This window comes from Panthera pardus, unplaced genomic scaffold, assembly GCF_024362965.1.
Source record: "Panthera pardus isolate Hobbes unplaced genomic scaffold, ASM2436296v1 HiC_scaffold_13, whole genome shotgun sequence".
NCBI classification, from domain to species: domain Eukaryota; kingdom Metazoa; phylum Chordata; class Mammalia; order Carnivora; family Felidae; genus Panthera; species Panthera pardus.
In genome coordinates this window covers 77,234,358-77,250,977 of record NW_026526688.1, presented here as the reverse complement: position 1 = coordinate 77,250,977, position 16,620 = coordinate 77,234,358, and the positions used below count along the sequence as shown (strand labels likewise).

At 40.4% G+C, this 16,620-nt stretch overlaps 1 protein-coding gene across 9 annotated transcripts in view; it reads left to right on the top strand.

Annotated features, from left to right (window-relative positions):
- Positions 1–16,620, top strand: part of DCLK2 (doublecortin like kinase 2) — a 153,976-nt gene that overhangs the window by 99,177 nt on the left and 38,179 nt on the right. For all 9 annotated transcript variants that reach the window (XR_002077816.2, XR_002077815.2, XM_053901197.1 and 6 more), the window contains one exon: positions 1,706–1,800. Coding sequence is in view for 7 of the 9 variants with exons in the window: in XM_053901197.1 (XP_053757172.1) it covers positions 1,706–1,800 (95 nt within the window). In the remaining 2 variants the exon portion in view is untranslated. The remainder of the gene's footprint in view (positions 1–1,705; positions 1,801–16,620) is intronic.

Sequence of the window (16,620 nt, the reverse complement as noted above, 5' to 3'; positions counted from 1 at the left end):
GCGATGCAGGGGCTCCTGGGTGGCTCAGTTGGTTAAGCATCCGACTTCAGCTCAGGTCATGATCTCACAGTCCGTGAGTTCAAGCCCCACATCGAGCCCTGTGCTGACAGCTCGGAGCCTGGAGCCTGCTTCGGATTCTATGTCTGCCTCTCTTGCTGCCCCTCCCCCACTCATGCTCTGTCTCTCTCACTCTCAAAAATGAATAAATGTTAAAAAAAAATTGTAAAAGTAAAAATGAGCAATGCAGCAAACAAGCATGACTTCATAGGCCTAGATGTCCTGGTTTACAGTTAACACATCCCATTACAAACACTTGTTGATCCAGGACTTTTGCCCCTACTCGAGGATGGGTGCTCACTTTTTTGAGTCACCTATTTAGGACTTTTGTCTCTACATTTTGCTTTTTATACTCATTAGCTTCATTTAAAATAGTTGTTTGCTTCCTCATATTTAAAAAATGAAGAAGAAGAAAAGAAAAAGATGGACTTTGTTTTTCTTTCCATAGAGATAAATGGTAGTTTTTATCTTTAGGCAAAGCTTTGAAGGTTAATGATAAAAGAAGTTACACACATTTCTTAGAAAAATAATTACACCAGTCCTAGACATTTACTACCAACTTTGTGAAATTACAGCAGAAATGGATCCAGTTGATACAATTAGGAATAAGCATGAGCCATGCTGAAATGTTTGACCAGCATTCTGTAGTATAAAATCCGTAAATTTATCTTCTCCTCTAAACAGCAGTGGTTAGGGGCGCCTGGGTGACTCAGTAGGTTAAGAGTCTGACTCTTGATTTTGGCTCAGGTCATGATCCCAGGGTGGTGGAATTGAACCCTGTGTCAGGCTCTGGGCAGAGTGGAGCCTGTCTAAATTCTCTCTCTCTCCCTCTGCCCCTCCCCTGCTCATGCTCTCTCACTCTCAAAAATAAATAAATAAACATTTTAAAAAGAAAAGAAAATAGCAGTGGTCATACTTTTCCTAGGTGTGCTCTAAATTGAGCTTTCAGCAATTTCAACAATAAGAAGTGTATGGAAGTTTGGAGGGGGTTCTATAAAAAATCATCAAGATTTACTAAATAATGGGAGAAATTAAACTGTGAAGACAAGAAAATAGAAGGAATTTAGAAATGACTAGTTTAGAAAAAATGAAGAGTGCCTTTTATGGCCTTCAAACAAATAAGCAGATGTTAAAAATGACCAGTAACTTTCCCTTTCTATTAATAATATACTTAGAAAATGTGTTTGGATTATTATGATGGAATTGGTTTGGAGAGCTGTAAGAACTTCTTGGTTATTCAGGTTGGTATATACCAAGAGAGTGGATATTGGAAGTTAGAGAGCAACCTTCATAGTAAAGCATTACAAATATACCGTCCATTTCATTTCTCTACCCTTGCTAGTGGGTAGGGTGTATGGACAAGTTCTCATTCACATCTCTAATTCCATAATGTTTTATATATTTGTTTATGTCACTTTTGGAGAACTATTACTGAAAACAATTTTAGTTTCACTCCTTATTTGTCTGATACTTTGTAATGCAATAAGACACATTACTTTTGCTTTTTGCTGATTTGCCATCTGCTTGGAGCTTTAAATGAATCAAAGCTTCACTGGAGCTATGTTGTGCATGTGCTTAGTGTTTTTGCACACAGTTGGGTTGTTTTGGGTTTTAATCACCTCTGTCTCCTCTGTTGTCTTATGGTCAGTTAATGGAACTCCCAGCAGCCAGCTGTCTACTCCTAAATCAACGAAATCCTCCAGCTCTTCCCCAACTAGCCCAGGAAGTTTCAGAGGATTAAAGGTATGAAATAGGATATATGGCATGTTTGTGTGGTTTTGTTGTTTTGAGATGCATAGTTTGGTAGTTTAATGTGTTCAAGGGCTCGGGTGTAATAACAAATCAAAAAGGAAAGAGTTTAGGATTTGGAGCCCAGAAGATCAGGTTTTGAATCCTTTGTTTTTCATCTTGTAATCTGGGTCATCTCACTTAACTCTTCTGAGCTCAAGTATTTCCATCACTAGAGAGGGACTAATAAGGTTGTGGTTAGGGTTGAATATATTGTGGTAAAGTATAATAAATGGTAGTTTTCCCATTATTATCAACATGGTTTGCAATGGGTAAGCCTTGGAGAACACTGTAATTCTTCTAACAATCTCATTTTGAATCATGAATTTAATATTGCTAGCTAACCTAATTTGACTTTGCAAAAGTCTAAAATAGAACGAAATACTAGCATGGTACTTATATACATATGTAGTAACATAAAAAGATACGTTCATTTTGATGAGAAGTTAGAAACAAATCTTGGGTTTTGACTGTGAGGTCCTAAAAATATAAATGGTAACTTAACATGATCAGCAGTTGGGTTAATAGACATTTTGTCTAATAGAGAGGGAGAAGAATGATAAATGAAACCGTATTTGCAAAATTTCAACAACATTGATTTCCCTTAGTGGTTTTCAATCATTTAAATTTATAAGAGAAAATTTGCCTGGTAAAATAGCAGTAAATAACTTGGGTTGAAGATTGAAAGTTTCCTTTTGTAGAAACAATCAAATTATCTGCATGGTAATGCACTCTAAGAATACTAAAGTATACCTAGTGCCTTGTATGTATGCGTATGTGAACTTAATTCTCTTGGTGCTTTGGTGACATTGGGAAGATCTTCATTAGGAATACATTCTCCAAAGATGGTTTTGCCTAAACACTTCAAATATTGTCTGAGTGGATTTCTTTACTTTTAAGGATGTTGAAAACATCTTTCTCATTAGTAAAATGAATTGTAAGCACCCACCACCCCTGGGTGAGAACCTGCTGAGCCTTCAGGGCAATGAGGATCATGGGCCCCCTACTTCTCGAAGGGCTCATTCTCCACCTGATGCTAACTAAGGTTTGTCTGTCCTTCCCTGAGAATGTGTGAACACCCAAAGTGACCCTGCATGATTCTTGTGTAAGTCACAGAGATCAAAAAGAGAAATTCCTTCTGGAAAAGGACAGCTTGTCTGTTTTTGTGCCTGCTTGCCTATGTGCGTTGGCAGAAATTGGACCAAGGCTAGCAGTAAGTTTGGGATCAGCGAGTACATAGCTGTCACCTGCCTCCAAGTGGTGGAAGCTCCTTCTCTTTATCAGAAGAACCAGGCATTTTCTGAGGTGCTAAACTGGCTGAGGTCAGCTTATAATATGATTTCAGTGGAATTCTTAATAATTGAGAAAGTGGTATAAATTAAAAATCACTAATCAGCTAAGTATTTTCAACTCCCCCCCCATTTATTGTCCCCCAAATAGATAGGAGGTGCACTGTTTTTAATTTGAGTAACTTTCAAGAGAATTAAAGTAAAAATAATCAAAGTTCTTTCACCTCTTTTCTAATTCCACATATTTTGTCATGTGTTAAAATAAAAGCAGGTGGCTCCTAGTGCTGGTAACTGTTAGCCTTAGGGCAGAGCCCACACAAGCTTCCAGTGAGTCATGTGAAGGCTGTCATGTCCTCCCCCAGACCATGGCTCTGGGCAGAGCCTCTGGCAGGTACCTGATTCTCTGCTTCCCTGGAGTTTCATTCATTTCCCTTTTTCTGTTATCTGTTGGTAACCTTTGCTCCCGTCTTTCTTTTTGGCTCATCTTCAGCTGTGAGCCTAAGGTTGTTCCTTTTCATTGGTGCCACTTATGCTCAGAGTACACACCCACCCTACGCACTTGCACACAAAGTCACACAAGATCACTCGTACTTCTGAAGTGGAGGTTTGTGGAATTTTAAAAACATAGTTGTTTTTCTGCTGAGACATTAAAGTTGCTCTCATCTCTCTGAATGTATCAGAAATGGTATAGCAACCCCAGCACCTAGCACAGAGCTCCCTCCTCAGGATTACTTATTGGTACCTAAAGAGGTAAAGAAAATAAGAGAAATATTGGTTACTGCCCAGATGGAAAATGAGATTATCTGTAAGATAAAGAGTAGTGGTCTTTCTGTTATTGCTGGGAGCCTCTGCCTCGTGTGAAAGGAGGTCCCCGTCCTTGGATTGCCCGTGAGATTTACCTGGGGACCTGCACTCCAGTGAACACAGCCAGAAGGAAAGCAGCAGGCACAAAGCAGTTTATTAAGGTGGAAGCACACTCAAGTGGGAGAGCACAGGCATGTTCTGTGAGGTGGAACCAGCCCCTAGGTTGCTTAGGGATTGGATATTATTGGGTCTTTCTGGGCAGGGAAGAGCTGGTGTGTACAGTGGGGTGATCTCTAGTGGAGGCTGCTTCCAATCATTTGGGGATTCCTCCTACAAGTTGAGAGGGGGAGTTTTTGACCCTATAAGGTTTGTATCTGGATGGTCATAGCAGTCTTTCTTGTGGAGGGGGGCAGTACCCGCAATGCAGATCCATTTAATGAGTCTAGAGGTTACCCTGGAGCAGAAGCAGAAGAAGAGAGCCCATGCTTGGTACCTGTGGCTCTTGAACGGTCAGCCCCAAGGTCTTGGAAGTCACAAGGTCAGGATGTTGTGTCCCAGGCTTTTGATGTGTGACCTGTTTATCACCATCCTTGCCTTCAGGTCAAGGACTTTGGACTCTGTCCTGGCCTTCCTTCCACTGTTCAGATCTGGCTTTTATGTAACATTTTCATGATCCCACCCCCATCCCTCCCAAACCAACTTTGTTTCGCACTACACTTGAGGCCTGTGGGCTTCACTCACAGCTTTGAGACCTCCCCTGTGTTTTCTTTCTATCTGTTAAATAAGGACATTTCATTTTAAATGCCCTCTAAAATGCTAGGATTATAGTTCTTTTAAGTTGGCAAGAAACCCACCTAGGAAGCTGGGGAGTCTTTCTCTTCTCACTTTAAAGCTGATACAGAATTACCAAATTTTACATTAAACGTTAGCAGCTAAAGGAGTGTCTGCCACACTGACCAGCTTTTAGGCCACAATGCCAAACTGCCGCCTGGGTCATTCCTTGTGGAAACCTTCCGTCATGACTGTCCCCAGCGATCTGTGGTACTGGATATTGTCATAGGCATGAAGACCTGCCTTTGAAATACTGCAGCTTAGTCATGTTACTTACTGTACGAAATACACTGATTTTAATGTCTGTAAGCGCTAGTCAGCATCTGTCCACGTTTGCATTATTTTCTCTATTCAGTGACATTACAAATGGAGAATTACAGATAATTACCATGTGTTAGTGCTCTGCTTTTTTCTTCCTCTTCATTTACAAAGGCTTATTAAGATCAATTAAGAGGGATTGTCTGACAATGGAGGACTGTTTTTCATAGGCAGGAACTATTTATCCTGGTTAGAGGCTTTAATGGCTTTGGGGATAGATAATCTTTTTCCAGAGAATCAGAATTGACAAAAACAAGCAAACCACACCAGGACAGCATGTGCGGGAGCTGTCACTCCTGTCTCTCTATCTGCCAGGACGAAGCTTTTGCCAGAATTTTTTTTTTTTTTTTTTATCTGGGTTTTGCTAAGTTGGGAATTAAGCAGAGTCAAGTCTAGATAAGCAGAATTTGATATTCTCTTAGAACCTCCCCATCTTTATGCAGTTTCTGAGAATCATTTTAGTGTTTTGGTGGGGACTTTGGATGAACCGGAAATGAAAATAGAGTCATATTGTGATGTTTAATCTCTGACCACAGAGTGTCCCTGGCTGTTTTTTGTTTGCTCATTGAAAAAGAGGAGAGAAATACAGAAGCAACCCACCTCTCCACAAAAAACTATTCAGTTTCCTTGTAATACTCTTTGAGGAAGACATTTCTGCTCCATTCATGTGCATTTATAAAAGATCATGCTCTTTGAAGGGCTGGACCAAAGCCAAGAGAGGAAGCAAAGCTTTCTCCAAATTGTGAATTTTTTTTTTCAGGATGGAAGTGTAAGAAATAGGGTGGCAACCAAGCAATTGAAGTCCTTTTAAGCCTAAAACTGAAAGATGTTAGGGTAACTGAGAACTAGTTGTACTTCGATTATCCTTTTTTGGTATTGCTAGTTCCCTGAAACTTACAATGTGAAAACAAAATAATCTCAGATCTGTAGTTTCATCTTCATTTTATAGATGGGGAAACTGAGATTCAGAGATGTGAAGTAACATGCTCAGGGTCTCAATGGCCCCTTGGGATCTCTGATCCTTTCAGGGTCTCTGTCTCTAACCTCTGACTTTCCCTCCATTACTGGAGGATCCTCCTGAATGACTGCAGCCCAGGCATCTCAGGAGGAAGTTGGTATGATTATTATGGAAAAGCTATGCACAGGTCTTTTAGGAGGGGTTAGTGCTGGGGATGACTTTCTTACTGAGTATCTGGGTTTAGATATGCATAAATGCTCTGAATAAAAATGGGTTGAGATATCAGAAAAGGAATGGGGGTGGGGGTGGTTGGGGAAAAGGGAGAGGCAGTCCTGGGGTGGGGGAGAGGTAGATGAAGGGAGGTAGAAAGATAGAGAAGTACCTAGCACTTCTACCTGACCCCATGAAGCTTTAGTAAAATGACAAAGTTCACAAGAGGTTAGGGTTATTGGTTTTCTTTAAGCCAGAAATCGAGCTGAGTATTGTCAAGATTGACATAGGCTGGAACAAGATAGTGTAGTCCAGGCCCAGCAAACACATGGGTACCTGGATATGAGATAATGTTACATGGTGGTCCTGTCATGGAAGCCACATTGCGAGGATAGTAGTGTAAATGCGGTTTGAAAACAGAGCCCATGCTTATCACCATTACTAGCCTCTAAAGACGCAGTGAGAGGGGCGCCTGGGTGGCTCAGTCGGTTAAGCGTCCGACTTCGGCTCAGGTCATAATCTCGCGGTCCGTGAGTTCGAGCCCCGCGTCGGGCTCTGTGCTGACAGCTCAGAGCCTGGAGCCTGTTTCAGATTCTGTGTCTCCCTCTCTCTCTGCCCCTCCCCTATTCATGCTCTGTCTCTCCCTGTCTCAAAAATAAAATAATGTTAAAAAAAAAATTTTTTTTTTTAAAAAGACGCAGTGAGAAAGCAAGGCCAGTGTATTAAACAGATGACTAGAAACAACGTGGTTAGACCAAAAAGTCATAAAATGAGTTGCTAGGGCTACTTAGGAGGTCTCTATTAGACCATTTCCCCAAAACCTAGTCTGTAGGTAATAGAACTTGGTTTTCCTTTTGTATAGATTTAGGGAAACTGGCTTTCCTAGGACAAGACCACTGGTGGTGGTGGTCACATGGGAAGGAGGTAGTTCTGCAGGCCAGAACCAAGCTGCCTTCATGACACATCAGGCTTCATCTTGACCCCAGGCTACCTACTACAGTCAGACACTTGGGGAAGCCCAAAGGCCTTTTTAGTAAGGCCAATTCATGCCAGGTTGTACTAGGCTTTTGTTCTTCTTTAGTCCTCCTTAATAATTAAAATTTTCTGTGAGTGTTTCAGTTTGAACCAGTTAAGCTAAAGGGAAGCAAGACAAATCTCTTGCCCACTCAGGCCAGAGGATTAAGGCAGATGCGGCAACCCATAGTATGTAGTTACATAGAAGGACAGTATCAAAGAATGAAGCCCAGAGCTCATTTGTGCTTAGATGCCTCCATTTGGAGAAGGACATAAGATAGTATAGAGGTTAAAGCATGAGCTCTGAAACTAGAGTTTCTGGGTTTGATCTTGGCTTGGCCACTCACTAGCTGTATGATCTCCAGTAAGTCATATCACCCTTATCTGTGAGAAAAGGACTAATAGGACCTAGAGCACAGGGTTGGCATTAATTAAATATAGGGAAAACGCTTAGAATAGCTTTGCTGTTCTTTCTTATTGTAAGCCTTGGGATTTCCAGGTTCAGTGTTCATATGAAGGAAGTTTTACCTACAAAGAAAAAATTTAACAAGCAGTAATATGTAAGAAGGGAAGAAGAAGTGAGAAGTCAGACTTCAGATTGTATTACCTCCTCTGCTTTTCTCTCTTATGAATTGCCTTCCTGACTCTATCCTTCATCTCTGTTTTCCTGTCCTCTTTATATAGTCTGACTCCATTAGTACTCTGTGAGGCAACTTAGTAACAAGCTATCTCAAAACTTAGCAGCTTAAAATAGCCATAAAAAATTATTGTCTCTGGGTGCCTGGATGGCACAACTGGTTAAGTAAGTGTCCAACTTCGGCTCAGGTCATGATCTCGCAGTTTGTGGGTTCGAGCCCCATGTTGGGCTCTGTGCTGACAGCTCAGAGCCTAGAGCTTGCTTCGGATTCTGTGTCTCCCTCTCTCTCTGTCCTTCCCCCCACTCACATTCTGTGTCTCTCTCTCTTTCTCTCTCTCAAAAATAAATAAACATTAAAAAAATTAAAATAAATTATCATCTTGTATAGTTCTTGTGGGTCAGGAATCCAGGAACAGTTTAACTAGGTGGCTCTGGCTTAAGATCTTTGATGAGCTTGTAGTCAAGGTGTGCACCAGAGCTAGTTACCTGAAGACCCTGCTGGGAATGGAGGACCTCCTTCCAAGGTGACTCACTCATGTGGTGGCAGGTTGGTGCTGGCTGTTGGCAGGATGCCTCAGTTCCTCGCCATGTGGACCTCTCCATAAGTTGGCTTGAGTATCCTCAGAACATGGCAGCTGGGTTTCTTCAAAGCATATGATCTAAAAGAGAATGCCATGCAGAAGCCCTCCTGTCTTTAACCTAGTCTTGGAAGTCAGACACCATCATTTCCATAAGAGCTTAGTAGTCACGTGTCAGCTCAGTTCTGCATGGGAAGGGTCTGTATTAGGGCATGAAAATCAGGAGGTGAGGCTCAGGGGAACCATTTTGGAGGCCACACCTATTCTCTCTGCTTTCATCTCTTTATCAGCCACCCAAAATTTCTTTCTTAGGCTTCCCCTGTTCCCTCAATAGGTTCTGTCCATTCTCCTTTTTGAGGGCCACAAACGTCTCTCTCAGTATCAATGTTGCTGCTTTTCTCTTCTCCCAGTCTTTTGTTCCTACTGATCACTCCCTGCCCATTCTTTTATCTCCCCTTCAAATTCTAGAATCCCACCACCACTGATGTTTTCTTCTTAATCCTCATCTTCCTCTTGTCCTCAGCCCATGATCTCCTGTTTCCTCTGCCCAAGCTCCTCACAGTCCCTTCGATCTAGCTGATAACTTTCCCTGTGGGAATATTTTCTGTGCTTAAATCACAGCATTTTCTTTGGGACAGATAGGCAATAAAGAGTACTAAATGTGTCATCAGCTGCCAGATGGATGAAGAAAGCATTTCCCTGGAATTTCATTCATCACCCATGTCCCAGTTTAGGATTTTCAAGGCTGTAGTAACTTAAGGCTTCAGAGTCAGGGGCACATCTGTGGACACTGAGGGATAAAATGTCTCACATTTTGATGCTGAAGTGTATGCCCAGAGGCTGTCTACTGTGAGTATTCTTGTTGGTTGAAAGAAGAAAGGAAAAAAAAAAAAAGTACATTTGGAACACTATCCAACATCTTGAGATTATAAACCGTCTGATGTGCTGATATTTTATCTGATGATGTCTCCTGGGTCTGCTGGTGGTGAAAGATTTTCCAGATTTGTGAAGTGTGATGAAAGGGCTGGTAGTATCTCATACTGATTGGCAGAGCTAAAATGCAACTCTCTGACCTCCTGAACTTCAAAACTTCTTTTCGAAGCTGTGAAATGTAAATCCACAGTAGCCGCTGACCTTAGACGTTTTTGCTTTTCCCTGGAGCTTTGGTTTTTCTCTGGTATTTAAAGCTAGTTAATAATCTTCAGTACTGAGAGACTGACTACTTTTATACTTTTTATTACCCCGAAATGCTGGGTGGTGACTTCATCTCTGAATGTAATTGATTTTGTAGACAGAAACAAAAACAGAAGAGGGACTAAGCAGTTTTGAAGACTTCAGTGGCCTAACAAAATAAATCATCATTAAGAATCTCAGACTGTTTCAGGACGGCGATTTGCACATTGTGGTTGCTCAGTAAATAGAGGCATTTGGTGGGCAAATCGCTCAACTGGGCTGAAGCCCACCTTTGTGGGGCTGGAGGGAGAGTTTGCCAAGCAAATCAGTGTATAAATAGGATCAATTTTAAGAATTTTATTTGAATATAAGCAACTGCTGTGTTAATCTTAAATGCTCCCTTATTCATGAAAGTGAGCCATTAGAAACTCTTCTTGGTAGTATATTAAAGATAATTGGATGGAATTAAGACTTAGACGTTGTAGCATTTAAATTGGTCTGTGCTGGTGACTGACTGTGGTAATTTCCATAGTTTGAGCTGAAGAGTCAGGCACCTCTCCTAGCACCCTGGCATCCTAGAAATTGGTGAGACCTCACAGTGAAAGCATACAGACATTTTTAGCAGGTAGGCATGGTTTACCACATGTCTGTTGCTTAAAAATCCAGTAAGCAACAATTGGTATGAAAGGCTCACTGGTAAGGATATGCAGAGAATCTATGCTGGTTTTGGTGGACCGTGTGGTCGACTGAGATAGCAGGGATACTCAAAGGAACAGACAGCCCCTTTCAGAGACTGTTGAATTGTACATGTACAGGCTGTGTGTTCTCTGTAGTCGGACAATTCACTATTTACCACTATTAACCAATCACAAATATCAAGCACCACTAATTTTGCCAAATGAAAACAAGTCTAAGGTATGGCTACAGATAAGAATACATTTTGTATATTACTAGCCTTTAGGTATTGATTCACATTAATTGTTCTCATATCTCATTACTAATAATGAAGTATTTCAGAGTGAATTATCACAAATCCAGTATAAAAGTGATAAAGATTTCTTGTTTTTATTTTAATTCTTAAAATCCAAATGTAATTAACATGGTGTTACATCAGTTTCAGGCATACAATATGATGAGTCAATAATTCTATTACATTAATCAATGTTCATCACAGTAAGTCTACTCTTAATCCCCTTTACCTGTTTCACCCATCCCCCTACCAGCCTCCCCTTTGGTAATCACCAATTCTCTTTATTTGAGAGACTGGTTTTTTTTGTCTCTTTCTTTCTCCATTTGTTTTGTTTCTTAAATTCCATTTATGAGTGAAATCATATGGTATGTCTTTCTCTGACTTATCTCACTTAGCATTTTACCCTCTAGATCCGTCCATATTGTTGCAAGTGGCAATATTTCATTCTATGACCGAATAATATTCCATTGTGTATATATATACACTACATGTTCTTTATCCATTCATTTATCATAGATACTTGGGTTAATTCCATATCTTGGCTGTTGTTAATAATGCTGCAGTAAACATAAGGATGTGTATATCTTTTTGACTTAGTGTTTTCGTTTTCTTTGGGTATATACCCACTAGTGGAATTAATGGGTCATGGAGTAATTCTGTTGTTGTTGTTGTTGTTGTTGTTGTTGTTGTTATTATTAGAGACAGTGGGAGAGAGGGGCAGAGGGAGAGAGAGGGAATTTTAAGCAGGTTGTATGCTCAGTGTGGAGCCTGATGCAGGGCTTGATCCCACAATCATGAGATCACAACCTCAGCTGAAATCAAAAGTTGGGCGGTCAACCGACTAAGCCACCTAAGTTCCCCTATTTTTAATTTTTTGAGGAATATCTATATTGTTTTTCACAGTGTCTGCACCAGCTTGCATTTCTACCAACAGTGAATGAGGGGTCCTTTTTCTCCACATCCTCACCAACACTTGTTTCTTGTGTTTTTTATTTTAGCCATTCTGATAGGTGTGTGGTGATACCTCATTGCAGTTTTGATTTGCATTTCCCTGATGATTAGTGACATTGAACATCTTTTCTTGTGTCTGTTGGCCATCTGTATATCTTCTTTGGAAGATTTATGTTATTAAATGCATTTTTAATTTAGCATTTATTGTAATTCATACTGGCTTTCTTTTTTAATGGAATTGATGTTTTTAAAATATTAAATCCACAAAAATGATAATGGAAGTAAATCTATTTACAAGTAGTACCTAATATACTGACTTAAAACAATCTTCAATACATTTCAGAGGTTATCTTTTTAAAGAAAAAAAATTTTTCTAAAGTTCTCTTTATATGAGGAAAGGCTGTGAATTGGTACATTATTTGAAATTATAAGGATGTGACAATAGTTCTGTAATCTGAAAGCACATTCTAAATATACCACAATGAATATTTTAATGAGTGGGTCTTATACTGGGTGGCATCCCTATATTAATTTAATAGCCTTGGAGGACTTTGTATTCTCAGAGGAGGGGACATTGTGGGAATAGCCAAATAGCTCCTGGGCTCTGGAGTCAGATCTGGGTTTAGATTCTGACTCTGCATTTGCTGTGGCATTTGGGCAAGCTATATAACCTCTCTGAGTTTTGGTTTCTTCACATATCAATGGAGATTATAATACCTAATTCATAACATATAAGGTACTCATTTTAGGACTTGCCACAAAGTAGGCATTCAATAAACTGTAATAAGTGTCTTCTTTCCTTTTCTTACAAAGAGAAAGTTGTTCTTTGGCAGTAGATAACTTGCAATGGTTAGATTGTTGGATGAGTGACAGAGAGAACTTAAGGTGGCTGAAGGATTAAAGTTGCTGCCAGAACCTTCCTCCAAAGAGGTTCTCAAACTTGGCCACACATTAGATCATCTGTGGAGCTCAAAAAAATACAGATACCCACACTCTACCCCAGGGATTCTTTACTCTGGGTTGCAACCCAGCAATAGAAGATGTTGGATCATCCCAGGTGATCCTAATGTACAGCCAAGGCCAGAGAAACACTGCTTTACAGCAACAGACAGACCCTGAGGGTTATTCTGTTCTAGAGTATGAAAGTATAAGAATTAGATTCCTAAGAAGGTTCTTGCGGACAAAGAGTTTATTGCTGGCCAAATTCGGCCCACAGCCTGATTTTCTAAATTCAGTTTTACTGGAACACAGCCACATACTCTGTTTACATGTGGTCTGGGGCTGCTTTCATTCTACAATAGGAGAGCTGAGTAATTGTGATAGAGACCATACCACAAAGCCTAAAATATTACTCTGTAGCCTTTATTTTTAAAAGTTTGTTTGTTTGTTTATTGTTTATTTATTTTTGAGAGAGAGAATATGCACAAGCAGGGAAGGACAGGGAGAGAGAAAGGCAGAGAATTCCAAGCAGGCTCCATGCTGTCAGTGCTGAGCCAGACACGGTGGGGCTCGACATGAGGCTTGAACCTGTGAATCTTGAGATCATGACCTGAGCTAAAGCTAAGAGCTGGACACTCAACCAACTGAGCTACCCAGGCACCCCTACTCTCTAGCCTTTTGCAGAAAATATTTCTGACCCCTGCAGTAGGCCAATTAGAAATTGAATCAGGGTGCCATTTCCCAAGATGCATCAAGAAAGTCGACTCATTATACAATATCTCCTAGATTCTGCTCAAGTGTTTCCTTTTATTAAAAGTCAGAATTAAATAGTGTCCAGCATTATACTCGAAACTCAATATGCTATAATCCATTGATATAGTCATTTCTACTTTTTTTTGAGAATTGCCCATTTTTGAATAAAGCTTTACATTTTTAGTGTAGTACCTAACGTTTCTCTTTAAATTTTAAGTTTTGTGGAGGTTGTAACAATCTACTTACCAAAGAAATTTAACATAGGACACTCTGACTTGATTTCTTACCTAAATGTAGAAAGCTGAAATGTTACTCATTTAGCATTTACTCAGTCAGCCATGAATGCTTTTTTTTAATGGTGCTAGCAGTTGAGAACACCTTAGACTTTTTCTGCTCTATTTTCAAGTCTTTTCAAGTTTTTAAAAATTTTTTAAAAAAATCTTTATGTTTGAGAGAGAGAGAGAGAGAGAAACAGAGTGCAAGTTGGGAAGTAATGCAGAGAGAGGGAGACAGAATGCAAAGCAGGCTCCAGGCTCTGAGCTGTCAGCACAGAGCCCGACATGGGGCTCAAACATACGAATTATGAGATCATGACCTGAGCCGAAGTCGGATGTTTAACCAACTGAGCCACTGAGGTACCCCAAGTCTTTTAAAGTTTTCAGCAGAACTGAACAAAATAGAAATAGACTCATAAGTACAGAGAACAAACTGGTGGTTGCCAGAAGGGAAGGGAATTGGGAGATGGTGAAATAGGTGAAGGAGATTAAGAGGTAAAGTATAAGCTAGGAAATATAGTCAATAATATTGTAATAACTCTGTATGATAACAGATAGTAACTGTACTTATCGTATTGAGCATTTTATAATGTATATAAATGTCAGATCACTGTGTTGTACACATAAAGCTAATGTAATGTTGCACATCAACTATACTTCAGTTAAAAGAAAGAAAATAAATATACATATATATATCTTTAAAGTGCTTAACCTAGTGCTTTTCAGTAGAACATTCTGAGATGATGGGAGATGATGGGAAATGTCCGTATCCGCATTGTCCAATACAGTAGTCACCAGACATGTGTGGCTGTTAGGCACCTGAAATATGGCTAGTGCAACTGAGGAACTGAATTTTCTTAAAATAAAAAGATAAGATAGAATAGAATAAAAAATAAATAAAATAAAATAAGATAAACTAAACTAAACTAAAATAAAATAAAATAAAATAAAATAAAAATGTTCTTAGCAGAAGCAGGTTCTTATGTGTTTCCTTTCCTTGGTTACTCATAAAAATGGACCTGCTGCTGCCAGATGGGGCCGTGGAGCCTGGTCACATAATGTTCTCAGCAACATCTCCATGGTCTTTTACATCCCCTTCCCTCCTTGACCAATCAGGGCCTCATTAGGAAACATGCCCCCCCTGACTCCCCACCCCTAAATATAATCACATCTTTTTGAACCAGTTAGTAATTATAGAAGATAATCTTGAAAGAGCCCAGATGCTGCCATCCATTTAGGCTTTATTGAGGAGGATCTCGCTAACATGAAGCGTGTAGGCACTTCTTTGTGCTGTCTCAGCATCATAGTTGCTGATGGAAGCATAAATGCTCATTAGCATTTTAAGAGATTTTAATAAAAATTGTTAGTTCGACAATAGGAATGGGACAGGTTTAATCAAGAACACCAAATTTTAATCTCTCTGGTGCTAATTCAATCCTTGCTTCAATAAGAGAATAATTCTTAAGAGGGACAGGGAAATACATAAATTGTGCCTGGGAAACTGTGAATTTTGTAGTCCTAGCTTCATCCCCTGCATTTTCATTGCTCTTTGTCTGCATGCCTCTCAGGGCACTGGGAATGCTTTGCTTTATGCTGCACAATAGACACTTCACATTTGCCAGGGATCTGTCCAGGGATCTTGGTGAATACCCAGCTTTTCTTGTACCCTTGGAGCACCAAGCTTCTTTGCTGGGGGGTCAAGTGAACTTAATCACTAGCTGTGTGATTCAAGCATTACAAGTCCAGATTCATGCCTTAGTAAAATGGCTGCCTCTCACAGGTGTTCAGAGTCCTTTGTAATCATCAGAACCTTAGCAACCATTTCTTGGAATGAAGAGGTTTCCCAGAAAGGTTTTAAGCATGTACATGTGTCTCCTTATAAGATTGTAAACCTCTGGGCGGTAATGATCGTGTCCCTTCATCTTTATATTCTCTAACAATTCAGCCTAGATTATTGCTGAGGGAGGAAAGGAAAGCTGTTGCTGTGTCAAATCATGTCCCTGTCTATTCAGATGTGCTGTAATAAAATGACTCCCCTTTGTGGTTTCATTTTCCAAGCTTTATTTTCAAATAAAGGAACATTATTTGGATAGGTAATTAGATATGTCACTCCTGTTAACTCTACAGAGGTTTTTGGTTTTGTTTTGGTAATTGCTTGAGGTTTAGCACTTAAAAAAATTTCAGTTTGAGAGTTTTGAAAAATGCCCTTCTTGCCATCAGTATTTGCTAAGAAGTCTACACTTCCTGGTGATTTAGTGAAACCTTTGTCAGGTACTCCTGAAAGTATCATTTCATTGCCCGCCCCCCCCCCCCCCCCCACGGGCGCTTCCCCTGCTCAGGCTTCAGCCTAGGTCCTGCTCTCTTTAGTTACTAGGGAACCAGTTCCCACACCTGCTCTGTCTCCTGGTCTCTTTCCTTGTTCTTTGCTGCCTCTGAATCCCAACATAAACCATGTTTGCAGTTGCTGGACTGTTACTGAATTCCTGGGATTCAGAATAGGTCAGTGTTGGGGGGTTAATCAAAACAAACACTGGGAAAGTTACAGTGCTTCACAGGAACTCAATTAGTAAACACTCTGAGGAGTCACTCATCCATGTGAAAATGTATATGGAGGTAAAAATGCCTGCATTTTAGTCCCTTCCAAGAGTTCCCTCTTAGAGAAGCCTTGAGTTAGAACACATCAGCTTTCAGTGAACCAAAATGTACTCAAATTAGCTCAAGAAAGGGGCTTATTAGAAGAAAGCTATCTGCTTCCAGGAGAGCTAAGCAAGCAAGCAGGTGGGGGGAAGGCAGGCACAAAGGCAAGTCTGAGGACTTCAGCAGTGGCCGTGAGGCCTACATACTGCACACCTCCATAGGCTCAGAGTGTTTGGAGGAGAGATGGTTTCTGCTCAGCACCCAGGCCTGACTCAGCCAGCTGTGGCCTGAGGGTGTGGGGCTGCCCCATTCTGGGCTGTGAAATTTAGATATGCAGATAAGATGGTCACTGCCCCTGCTGTTTCCAGGTATTAACAGTCCCCCTCCCCCATCACTGTAATCTAGGGGTGAGCAGTGATCAAAAGGGATCTTTCCAGG